Below are 12,512 nucleotides of genomic sequence, written 5' to 3'. Positions count from 1 at the left end.
GTATTGCGTATGATTGTGAATTATGTGTTTTTAAATATTTCTATGGTGAATCTTGAGTTAATTGAGTTAATAAACAGTATAATTAAATAATATATACATGCTCGGCAGAGTTTATTTATTATCTGAAACTGGGTGTTTATCACTTATGTTTGAAATAAGCATAGCCTTAAACTGCTATTTAAAAGTCAATTTATCTTCACTTATCTTTCCTTTACTGTACTTTAGAAAAAATTTAAATGTTAACAGTGTTAAGTTGTATCTATTTAGCATTTTTTAGCTCTCTTTAATGCTATATTATTCTTTACTATTCTTGGAATTGTGTGTGCTAGGACCTCAGGGGTAAAGATCAGGAAGAATGTGTGTGAGGGTTGCTGTTAGGTGGACAATTTTATTACGTTATATTTTTTAAAGTCTACATTCTATCATTTTTATGTATTGGATTCTATTTTACTTGTAGTGTTAACATCGTCTTGCCAAGTCCCTACAGAAAATCTGTGTTTCTGACAGTTCCACTAAATTAAAACTCCACAAATCTGGCATAATGATTTCCAGCTTCAAATTGTCTGTGCTTTTGCCTGAAGAGAATAATGTTGAAAAATATATTTTTTGAAGTATTCAGTATAACATGTATAGCATCATTTATCTGGAATTTATTCATGGACAGATATTTCTGGGGAAATGAATATGTTATACTTTATAAAATATGCCTGGCCTACTTTAAATATGAGCAAAAAATCTTGTGTAAGGAAAAATAATGAAATGAGGCTGTAGCTTGTAGAAGTTTCATGAGGAAAGATGTTATATAAACATACAGCATTATAACCATGTGTACTGTAGTGTTATAACTGCATTGTTCTATGACCAAATTTACATTAAGGCTCTTGTTTCCTGTCAAACCCAATGGAATCTTATTGACCTGTTGGTGCAGAGACTTGCTTTCTAAAATAATAAAGAGTGCTCCCATTGTTATAATGCTATAAACCTTTATGACCGTGATGTGTATATATGCTGACTTTCTATTAAGTATGTTGTGGCAGCTCAGCAAATTTGGCTTGTTTATTTTCTCAGTGAGTTTTCATAGTAAGTAAGAGATTTGATAATGGTTTTTAGAAAACTTTTAGTAACACAAAATTATGTTTCTATCACAGAAATTCAAAACCTTATTATTTTAAAGGTCCTCATGTCCCACAATATTTTGAATTAAATACCCAGAACCACTAATGAGTGAATAGAGTACAATAGGACTTCTAATCAATATTGGCTCAACCAAATAGTAATCTGTTGGCATATTAGGAAGTAAAATGTATATGGAAACATAAATTAATGAAAGTAATAATTCTGGTTCTAAATTCTAGTTTGCAAAGCTATCAGTTTGCAAACAAAACACGAAAGAAAGCTTATAAAGTCTAACCCAGGAAATACATATGTGTCATATATTACATAAACATCTTTCTATGTGTATAATTTCAATAATGTTTGTACATATGGGCTTTGATATTTTTAATCACTAGTTTAATGCTGTTAGATTTCTTTTTAAAACACTGTTGATTTCATAATTCAGTCACTTGCATCTTTCCTACAGAACATAATTATTAGCTGGGCAGAATTCCCAAACACACATTTCTTTATTTGACAAGTCTAACTGAGAAAGGGATGTTATTGTTGAAGCTGTATCGGAGATATAAACACAGATATAAATTTTTATTTGGCCTTGTGAGAAATGCAATCCCATGAGTAATTTAAATGCTTGTAATTTCAAATCAGTTCTTCCCTGGTTTCTTATTATTCTTTTGTTGCTTTTCAACCTATAGGATGGAGCTGTCCTTGAACTTGGTTTATTTGATCATTCAAGTGCAACCATCAAGTTGTCTGTAATATTTAAATACTGTGGTTTTCCTGGTATTATTTGCAAAATAACACCACATAAACGTTTGGGCTTTGGTTCCTTTGAAATATAGTGTTGGTTGCTTTATGAATAAAAGCATAATTTCAATTCAGGAGACTTTTTGCCTGAAGCCTATAAGACAGATGCATCTGATTAACTTTGGCGAAACTGGACTGGCCTGTTATTGTAATGTAGATGTTTTCAGGGTTGAGAGGATATTTTTAAAAGGCATGCAAGAGGGTTTTTTTTTTTTTTAAGAGACAGAACAGTTTTGCCACAGAAACTGCATCTCAGACTGCTTCATTTTTTGTATACTTTTATTTTCTAGTGGAACTTCTCCATTAGCTTGTCTGAATGCAATGCTTCACACTAACACTCGAATAGGGGATGGGACATTCTTCAAAATCCCTGGGAAGTCAGGCCTCTATGCTCTCAAAGTAAGTTGGATCGTTCTGCATATTATGTCTGTTATTACCATGTATCATGCATTTTCCCCCCCAACATATGCAGGTAAACAAAACTCGTTTTGTGGAAAGGGTAGAATGACCCCTGTGCCTCTTAAATGTTTGCAGATGTCTTAAAAATGATTTCATATTAAGAATAAACAATGACATTTTTCTTTAAGGAAAGAAAGCATATCTGTGGTTTCACTCTAACATATGGTAATGGAAAATAGTTGTGGCTTCCTTAAAATTCTTGATTCTTAAAAAATTTACATGGACGAGTGCCATGGGTCATCAGCCAAGAGCTTAAGATGATCACAGTTGCCGCAAAATATCGGACTTCAGACCATCGGTTGATACATGGCTTCACACCTGATGCTTTTCTGTATTTCATAAAAATAAGAACTTTCACCGTCTTCCTTGAAAACATGTTGATATAAATCAGTTTGATTTTTAAAACAGTGATCTCTCAGGGAAGTTTTACTAACAATGCATTATTTGTTATATGAGAAGGATAGAGAAATAAAACTAAAAGCTTCATATAACTGAACCTTACTTATTATTTTAGTGCAATTTCCCTTTTCAACTATAATGGGAAATGTCATCTAGGATTCAAAATTGCAGAGGACAAAAGTGAATGGTCTATGAATGTTTATGTGCCTTGGAACAAGTAAAATCAGTATATTTATATCTTGTAAATTAAAAAGGAGCCACTGCTTTAATAAATGATGAAATATATTTAAAATTGATTAAATTTCTTTGAGAAGATTTTGCTTTTCATGCTAAAAGTTATACCTAGCAAAGAAGCAAAGTTTTTTTTCTCAGTTACTAAGCATCAAGCTCTTGTCACTGTGTGTGTTTCAGAAAATAACAGATTAACTGAAAGGATTTGTATTATTTTAGTGGCTTTTTGTAGCTACCCGGGTGTTTAATTTACTGATTAAAATTCTCAATTGTTAAGCCATTTCCTAACATAGGAGGAATGTAGAATTGAAAAAAAAAAGAAAAACATGTAACATATGGCAAAAGAAAACTTAGTTTTTGTATAGCTTTTAAAAGGTTATCCAAAAAACCAGCTGTGGCAATGTGCTTTTCCCAGTTGTTTTTTTTTTAATGCGTGATTTTTTATTAAAAAGTAAAGTATTAAAATTTCAAATTACAAGTAAATGTGATAAGACTTTAGGATTCTGAAAGTGTTTTTGTTGCTGATACATCTCCACAAATCATTTAAAAAAATATAGAAAGAGGAGTCATCATGCCCAGCTGATGGAACACTGGATTTAGGCTGTGAGTCTGAATTGGATGGCACAGAAATGGCGGAGGCCAATGCTCGTGGGGAAGGAAATGGAGGTAAGTGAGGTGGATTTCAAGCTATAAACCCTATTCTCTACAAGTAATCTAGAATTTCAATAATTTACTAATTGAATTCCCTACTGTTGTAAATAAAATTTTCTTCTAATTTTTTTTTATCACCTGCTTAGATTTATCATCACACAATCTTGATTCAAAAGGTTAGTACTTAAGAAAAGTATACAGTTTTTGCATTTTGTTTTATTTTGTTTATAACTGTATGGCTTCCCTGGATAGTCTTGAGTGTTATCAGTAAATTTCCCTTGCAAGGTGAGAGAGTTCCCAGGGGTTATCTAGTGGTTTTGTTCTTATGTGAGGTTTGAGAATGCTAGTGTTTCATGTCTGATCGTGCTGATGTTTCCTCTGATCACAATGGTGTTATAATAGCATCGTTTCTAGGTTCGTCCATAGTAAATTAAGCTTAGTGTTAATGTTCCTCACAGTGAAACGAGGGCCAAATAAATTCTCGTGAAACACTTCTGAAAAGTAAGCAACCATTCCAGAATTCCAAGGGGGTATTTTCCACCGTTGAATTCTACCCATGTCAATTCATTTTTATCTTTCTCCAGACATTTGCATTATGATTCTGTTGGTGTATGTAATTTCTGTATTTCAGTTTGGGGAAAGTTTTGTTTCACAAAAGCTGCTGTGCTTCTTATCCCTCACTCTACCCACAGGTCCCACGAGTGGACCCAGACCATGATTTGGGAGGAAGATTGTGTCATTTAAGTCTCTGTCAGTGGCCTCAGAGAAATCAGTAAATTATCTTTAAACAAACAAACCTGAAAGAATCCTTGCAGAAACATCATATTTCACTAATAGCCTAAACCCATTCATTTTATTAATGGCCATAGGAGGTTTTCTGTATTCAGACTGAACACTCTTGCCCTTTAAGCTGCTGTGCTTTCTGAAAGTCCCCTTGAGACCGATTCTGCTTCAGCACCTATCTGATCAGCAGCGGAGACTGTGAATTAATGTAGGAAACACAGATAGGTGTGTTTGTAAAACAGCTGAAGTAGCCCTTGTAGACCTTTTCTTTTTTTAATCAACTTTCATTGAATTTGATGTCCCTAATCCTCCTATACCTTTTGAAAACTTAACTCTCCACCATTGTTGTAATTCTACTGTGAGCTTTGGCAGGTCCTTGTGGTTAGAGAGAGAACAAAGCAGAGATGCATGGCAATTTCTGGCTTTCTGAAAGGACTGATGAATGGGGCAAGGACTGTTTCTTCAGCAGAATAAAAATTAGTCTCCTTAGGCCATTCCTTTAGTTGTCCTGCCTGCTTGCCTGAGCACTTGTGTGCTGTTTCTGTCAACATATGTATTGAGCTTTTCACTGTGTGCCAAGTACTGTTCTCCACATTGCAGTTACAGCGGTGAAAATCAAGAATAAAAAGAGATTGCTCTGGATCTTATGTTGGTAAAGAGACAGACAATAATAAAATATATATATATATATAATGGCCCTAGCCAGTTGGCTCAGTGGTAGAGCATTGGCATGGCATATTGATTTCCCAGGTTTGATTCACGGTCAGGGCACACAGGAGAAGCACCCATCTGCTTCTCCACCTCTCCCCCTCTTGCATCTATCTATCTATCTATCTATCAATCATCTTTTCTCCCCTCCTGCAACCATGGCTTGATGGAGCAAATTGGCCCTGGGCACTGAGGATGGCACCATGGCCTACACCTCAGGCACTAAAAAAAAAAAAAAATGTTTCTGGTTGTAATGGAGCAAGGGTCCCAGATGGGCAGAGCACCGCCCCCTGGAGGGCTTGCCAGGTAGGTCCTGGTCAGAATGCGTGCAGGAGCCTGTCTCTGCCTCCCCTCCTCTCACTAAAAAATAAGAAAATAAATAAAATATAAGATGTATAGCCTATTTAGTGCTGACAAATGATATGGGACAAAATAAGCTTAATAAGAAAATGAGATTAGGAGAGAGTGATACATTTGAGAAAAGATCCAAGGGCAGTGAACTTAATGGGAAAGAGTTTTAGGTAGAAGAAGCAGTAGTTACAAAGGTCTTGAGGCAGAAGAAAACCTGGAATGTTCCAGAAACATCAAGAGGCTAGTGAGGTTGGGGACCAGAGAGAACAAGGAGAGACTATGGAAAGATACAAAGAGAAGTTATAAGGCCAGATTATATAGTGCGTTGGTGTTGGCTTCTAGTTTGAGTGAGATGTTAAACTATTGTAGGGTTTTGAGCAAAAGAGACAGTGATCTCACTTAGGATCATGAAGTACAATATATATATAAACAATGTAGACATTGATCTATCTTTATCTGTATATATCTCTATATATCTATAGGTGGAGATATATATATACCTATATATATATATATATATATATATATATATATATATATATATATATATATGAACAAGGAGACTGATTAGAAAAGCTGTTGCCATCATCTAAAGAGGAGGTGACAGTGGTTTAAATAAGATAGGATGTGATAAGGGATTGGATTCTGGATATATATGAAGGCAGATCAAGAGCAGCTGCTGAAATGATTGTGGTTATAAAATAAAGACGAGTTAGAGATGACTTCCGAATAGGAGTGTGAGCAAATAGAAGAATAGCATCATCTTTAATGTGGATGGAAAATTTGCGAGAGAACCAGTTTGGGGCAGGAGGCTGTTACATTGAGCAGGAGCTTAGTTTAGAAATACTAAGTATTGGATTTATTTTCAACAATATGGTTGGTATATTTCATAGTTGAACCTATCTATTTTAAATTCACAGAGAAGCCTGACAAGGCAGTGGCACAGTGGATAGATAATTGGACTATGGTGCAGAGGGCCCAGGTTTGAAACCTCAGGGTCACCAGCTTGAGTGTTAGCTCAATCCTGCTTGAGCGTGGGCTCATCAGCTAGAGCCAGGGGTAGCTGGTTTCAGCATGGGGTCTCTGGTTTGGGCATGGGATCACAGACATGACCCCATGATCACTGGCTTGAGCCCAGGGTTGCTGACTTGAGCAAGGGGTCACTTGGTCTGCTCTAGCCCCCCAGTCGAGGCACATATGAGAAAGCAATCAACGAACAACTAAGGTACCGCAACGAAGAATTGATGCTTCTCATCTCTCTCCCTTCCTCTCTGTCTGTCCCCCCACCCCACTCCCTGTCTCTGTCTCTGTCTCTGTCACAAACACACACACACACACACACACAAAAATTCACAGAGAAAACCTTGCTGGAGATATACATTTGACAGTAGTCGTTTATAGATGCTATTTGAAGGCAAGACTCTGGCTGAGAGCACCAAGAACCTGAAGGGAAATAGGAAAGAGAAGAAGCCCAAAGACCAAACTCAGGGTCCTTGAATTTTAAGAAGTTGGGGGTATTTTAGGAACCAGTGAATGAGACTCAGGGCAAATGGGCAGGAGAATATGCTGTCTGTTCTGGAAACCAAGTGAAGTGCTTCTGGAGAGGAACTGACTCGAATGTTTTTGCACTATCAACTTATAATAACTTAGAAAATAACTATTGGATTTAGCTTTGTGAGCATATTGATGAACTTGAAAAGAACAATTTTTGTTGACTAGTGAGACCACAAGCATGAAGAGAATGAATTAAAGAGAATGGGAGAACAGAAATTAGTGACTCCAGGTGTAGATAATTCTGTCAGGGATGTTTGAGATCAAGTGAAGATCTGAAATGGGAAAAATGGCTAGCAGGGAGAGTGGTACCAAGAGAAAGTTTTGTTTAAAATATGAGATGAATATGAAAATAATTGTATACCAATGGAAAAACCAGTTGGGGAGGAGGATTTGATAATGAACAACAGGGTATCCTATTGCCAGATGCTTGATTAGATGAGAGGGAATGGGATCTTTTAAACAGATGAAAGATTAACCTTATTTACCGGTATGGAGGGACACTCTAAGAAAGCAGCAGGGAAAGTCAACGTGATTTGCTAGAAATGAAGGGAGAGGAGCCCATGTGGGAGAGGGCCTATGGAAGGTGGCTTCTTATTCTTCATTTTTCTCAGTGAAATAGGAAACATGTTCATCAGCTCAGGTTGAGGATAGGGGAGATAAATTTGTAGACTTAAGAAGATATAAAATGTTTGTCTAGAGTCTGACATCATTAAGGAAACTCATAAGGTTGCTAACTCTGAATATAATATGAGACCAGCCAGCATGGTTGTACATTTTCCTCCAGTTCCTGTTCATGACCACTGTACAAGCACAGAGAAGGTACAGAGTTGAATTTGAGTAGAGTTGGGATTTTGCCAGATGTCAGTGATGAAGAGAGTTAGGGGTAGGAGAGTTGAAGGTGCGTGAACTAGACTTGTTAAGGTCAGTCTCCATGGAATTGAAGCTGGTTATAGAGGTGGGTAAAGACACACTGTGTGAGGGGTGGTGTGAAGGAGCAGGGCTCCTTGGGGTGGAAGGACTGTTTGATTTGGTGTTCTAGAGAAAATAAGTTAGAAGGATAGGTGATGTAAGAGTGGAATGCATCCAGCTGAGTTTAGGGTAGTATTTTGGAATATGTGTCTAAAATGAGAAGAAAGGGAGAGGCTAGGTTTAAGGCTGTCTGAGTTGTTAGCAGTGTGGCCTGCTGGTTTAAGAGTGGTCTGGCCGATGGGCCCACCAGTGGCTGAAAGCCAGCAGCCCTCTATTTTACCCACCTTAGTGTCATGGGATGGAACAAGGTCTCCTGGGAGGAAACGTTGCCTTTTCTTATTGGCATGAAGATGTTATAAAGGGTGGTTCTGCCATAAAATATTACAGCATCATCTGTGTGGATATTGAAAGAGACGGTTGTGATAGAACCATCATTGAAAGGGTATCACATCGAGGAGCTAAAATCTTTATGAAGTGAAGAAGAGTAATTCAGGAGTTAGTTGGTAGATAAGTACAGTGAGGAGGAATAATTGGTACTATAGTGTGAGAACATGAGATGCAATGCTAGAGGCATCCGAGGAGCAGGGAGGGGGACTAGATGTCACCCATTTCATTCCCAGCCCACTGGCACAAGGTGTTTGGAAAAGAGAAGGGCTAATACCCGAGAGAGTAGAAGGGGAAGAGGGTCCACAGGAGAGCCAGGTTTTGTAGATCAACATGCAATGGGAGTGTTTAGAGAAAAGATGAAGATCATAGGAGATTTTGCTAATGGCTAATCCTGAATTTCAGAGAAAAGGGGGAGGGTTTTCGTGGCTGGGAAAAGGTGGGGGAGAGGGAGAGAACACTCAGACAATAATTAAACCAGAGCAGAGATAAGCAAACTCCCTTAATTGGAAATGTGACTAGGTACTTCACAAAATAACATATCCCACACATCTCCAGCTAATGTCACCGAAACTGGATTTTTCTGGCCCCTCTTTTGAAATTGCGCGCGTTAGGGAAGTGGGAAGTTGCTCTGGAGAATCATTGAAAGAATGGTAAATAGCTTATTTCCTTGTGTGTTCCTTGATTTGTCCGCTTTTGCATCTTATTGCAAACCACAATTGCTTCTTGTAGGACAAGTATATTTTCTATCCCTGTGAATATGATATACTTATATATATCTAGTTCATTAACCTAGCCTTAGGATTCATTTTCAAACCTAGATATTGAAAAATATATATATTGAGTGCTTATATTGCCCAGCCTTTGTAAGGGCATTACATAAGTATTATTTAATCCTTACAACATTCCTGTGAGACAGTCAATCCTAGGCTCTGTTGTTTTACTTGATTTTAACCAGTGAGGAGACAAACTTAGGTTAAATGTCCCATCCAAGTGGCAAGCCCATGTAGATGTGACACCAGAAGTCTGCTGAAACCACAGGGCACACTACTGGCTGGGAGTCATTAATGCAGTTTGCGTTTGCGACATTTGTACAAATCTGTTTAGATTATAAATACAAAAATTGGACAAAGAGGAGCTTCTGGCTTATCCAAATGAAGAAGAGGGTTACCTCGTGATTTCTTACAAACTGGTAATAAATCCATGACTCTGAACTGGTGTAGGTGATTTCCCTGCTTACTCCATTTCTAATACAGATTTGAACCAGAAGTTAGAATGGATATAGTATCCACACTTCTTCCAGCTGTGCAAATATACTTTGAAAATGTTACCAGAGAGAGAAGGTGGGGCATGTGAGGGATGTGTGGACATGGGAGAAAGGTCAGGAAGAGAGGAGGAGGGGAAGAGGAGCGTGCCAACATCCATTTTTGTTTGTTTGTTTGTTTATCTTATTCCCCTCCTCCTGTTTCATTCCTCCGTTGGAATGAGCTATTGGAAGGTATTGAAGTAAATACTAATAACTATCAATTTCTAAGATACTCTTGTGGCAATTCGAAGAATAAACCACTGCTATCATAGAGTTATTTCAAATTATCAAAGATTAATTGACATTTGCTGCACCATTAAAGGGGGTAAGCAGAGAAGTATTTGGAAAGAAAGCACTTTATGAAAGCTGATAACAAGAAATCGTAGCAGCTGAATTCCAGTCAGTAACATGAGAGTCCTTAGGTACAGTTAAGATAAAAATAGTAATACTTTCATTCTTTTTTTTCTTTTTTTTTTGCAGTCAACTGGCTGGAGAAACAGATTTTTTTAAAATGGAAGTTGCTTTGCCAAGATATTTTGTTTTATGGTTTTGTTTAAAATTTTTACAATGTGGAAAAAGTGCTATATTATTGATTATAGAATTTACAAGACACAAAACTATAGTTATGTGTTATGTTTCTTTGACTCCTAAGCAATTTCTCAAGTTAATAACGATTAGACTTATAGACTTGGGTAAGTAAACTCTTCAAATTTTACAAGCTTAGCTCTAGAGATCTAAGAGTGATTTAGGTGAATCACTTGATATATCTTTGTTGACAACCCATGACCATTTATGCCAATGTAAGTATAGATCTGTGTCACCCAAAGAAAATACTTTGAATTTTATGGGCTGTTTTAGTCAGAGATTTATGGGTATGTTTGTGTCTGAGTTGTTTTCTGAACATAATACATTGGTATATCATAAGTTTGCTCACACATATGAAGTTGACTTATAGCATGTTGCTGCCTGCAGAACCCCTACATATTTTATATAAAATGATACCATCGGTAGATGGTATTTCACCTTTTTTTACTTCTACTTATAAATTATTATTAACAAGAAAATGAGCTTCTCTTTCTGTGGTCCTAAGATAGTTCATGTTTAAAAGCAACCATTCCATTTAATTTTTTAGAATGAGGAAATTGGAGAATGCACAGTTTTCATCCACATAGATCAAAAAGGTTCTGGATGTTATTAACCCTAATGGCTTTCAGGGAGGAAGCAGTAATCTAGCAGGGGAATTAGTATTGTAAGTCTCTATTTAGGGGAAAAAATTATAGAGAACTTATATCCTATGTTTTAGTCCTCAGATCCCAGGGTAAATAATGATTCCAACAGTTGAAGAATTTTTACACGGTCCTTTTTCATTACTCTTCATGGCCAGTTTTATAAGCAGGTTTCTGATGGTATGATTCTTGGCAGAGTCGTGTTAGCTTAATGAAACATTATTCAGCTCACTCTTTGTTTTTCTTGCCTTCGAGGCCACACTTTTGAGGGGTCTTTTTTTCAAAAGTGAAAAGTGCTTTAAGATGACCTGAAGTGTGTGGCTAGGATCTCTGTTGAGACATCAATTACATACAGATGAGGAGCTTCCTGGAGGAAGTGAGATGTGTGCTAATGAAGGCTGAGTGCCCCCAGGGAGGAGCTCCAACAGTTTACCAGTGCCAGTACTCTCCAAGGGCCTGGGAGAGCCAACTGAGGGGCTGTAGGGTTGTTGTGAAGGGGCTGTTTTGAGTAACTTTAAAAGATGTTACCAACCTGTTCAGCACCTCATTCCTCGTGGTGCTATGGGCCTTGTTTTGCGGGAGGTGTTTCAGAAGCTTGTCAGCGACTGCTCCAGTGTGATGTTACGTAGGATGCTGTGTTAGTGTAGCCTTGAGTTCATGACCAATTTCTACCCAACCGCCATTCCAACCAGTGCTGTAGATGAGGGAGGGGAAGTCCTCCAGGTAGGTACCCTTGTCTTTCTTAGGTTAGGCTGATTTGTCTTCTGTCCAACATCTGCATTTTCATTAACAGCTTTGTTCGCTCTTATGGAAACACCTGTTCTACATTGGTGGCCGAGAGAAACTAAAGTCTGTGAAAATTATGTTGTTTTAGTAACACATGAAAGAACGTCCAGAGGAAAGAGAATACTGTTCACAGTCAGAAATGACCATTGGTGGAATGCAGAACTTCCTCCGCCCACTCCGTCCATCCTCCCTTCTTTCATCTCCGCCCACAGGCTTTAGAGTTCACAAGAAGAATGAGGGACTGCAGGAGTTCACGTGGGCCTGTGTCCTCTCTCAGGGCAGCATTTTACTTCAACCAGTTGATTCAACGAGACATTATTCTCATTTAGTAAATATCCAGAAGGATCAGAATCACATAGTTCCTTTATATTTGTCTTTCTGATCACCTTTATTATTTATTTTTCCTAAGGGATATATTTTATTTTTTTAATTAACTTTATTGGGGTGACCTTCATAGTAAAGATTTTCCCCCCCTTATGCTGAAATCATTTGTACTTTTAATTAAATGACTTTTCTCTTTTGTCTCCCTGATGATGGAGAACAGCTGGGCATCATCTGGACCACCCCCCCCCCTCCTTATTTTAACTTCTCCAAATGGCTTAGTCCAGCCTGTTCAAGCATTACGTATGGATACTCCTCTTTTCTTCTTGTAGCCCTCAGGGACCTCTTTTTCTGACATATTTTCCCTGGAACTGTGAACTTTGTTCTTGTAGAAATGGGTTTAGACAAGTCATGGAAGAAATGAAGTTTTATTTTTAAGTGTAGATAGATCAGGCCATTTA

At 37.5% G+C, this 12,512-nt stretch overlaps 1 protein-coding gene across 1 annotated transcript in view; it reads left to right on the top strand.

Moving 5' to 3' along the window:
• ASXL3 (ASXL transcriptional regulator 3) overlaps positions 1 to 12,512 on the top strand; it is a 186,845-nt gene that overhangs the window by 75,125 nt on the left and 99,208 nt on the right. Inside the window, exons 4-5 of the mRNA XM_066353262.1 lie at positions 2,214 to 2,322; positions 3,570 to 3,678. Of these exons, the coding sequence (XP_066209359.1) occupies positions 2,214 to 2,322; positions 3,570 to 3,678 (218 nt within the window). The remainder of the gene's footprint in view (positions 1 to 2,213; positions 2,323 to 3,569; positions 3,679 to 12,512) is intronic.

Source organism: Saccopteryx leptura, chromosome 11 (assembly GCF_036850995.1).
Source record: "Saccopteryx leptura isolate mSacLep1 chromosome 11, mSacLep1_pri_phased_curated, whole genome shotgun sequence".
In the NCBI taxonomy this organism is placed as follows: Eukaryota; Metazoa; Chordata; class Mammalia; order Chiroptera; family Emballonuridae; genus Saccopteryx; species Saccopteryx leptura.
The sequence above is the reverse complement of the archived record's forward strand: the minus strand, read 5'-3'. Positions and strand labels throughout refer to the sequence as shown.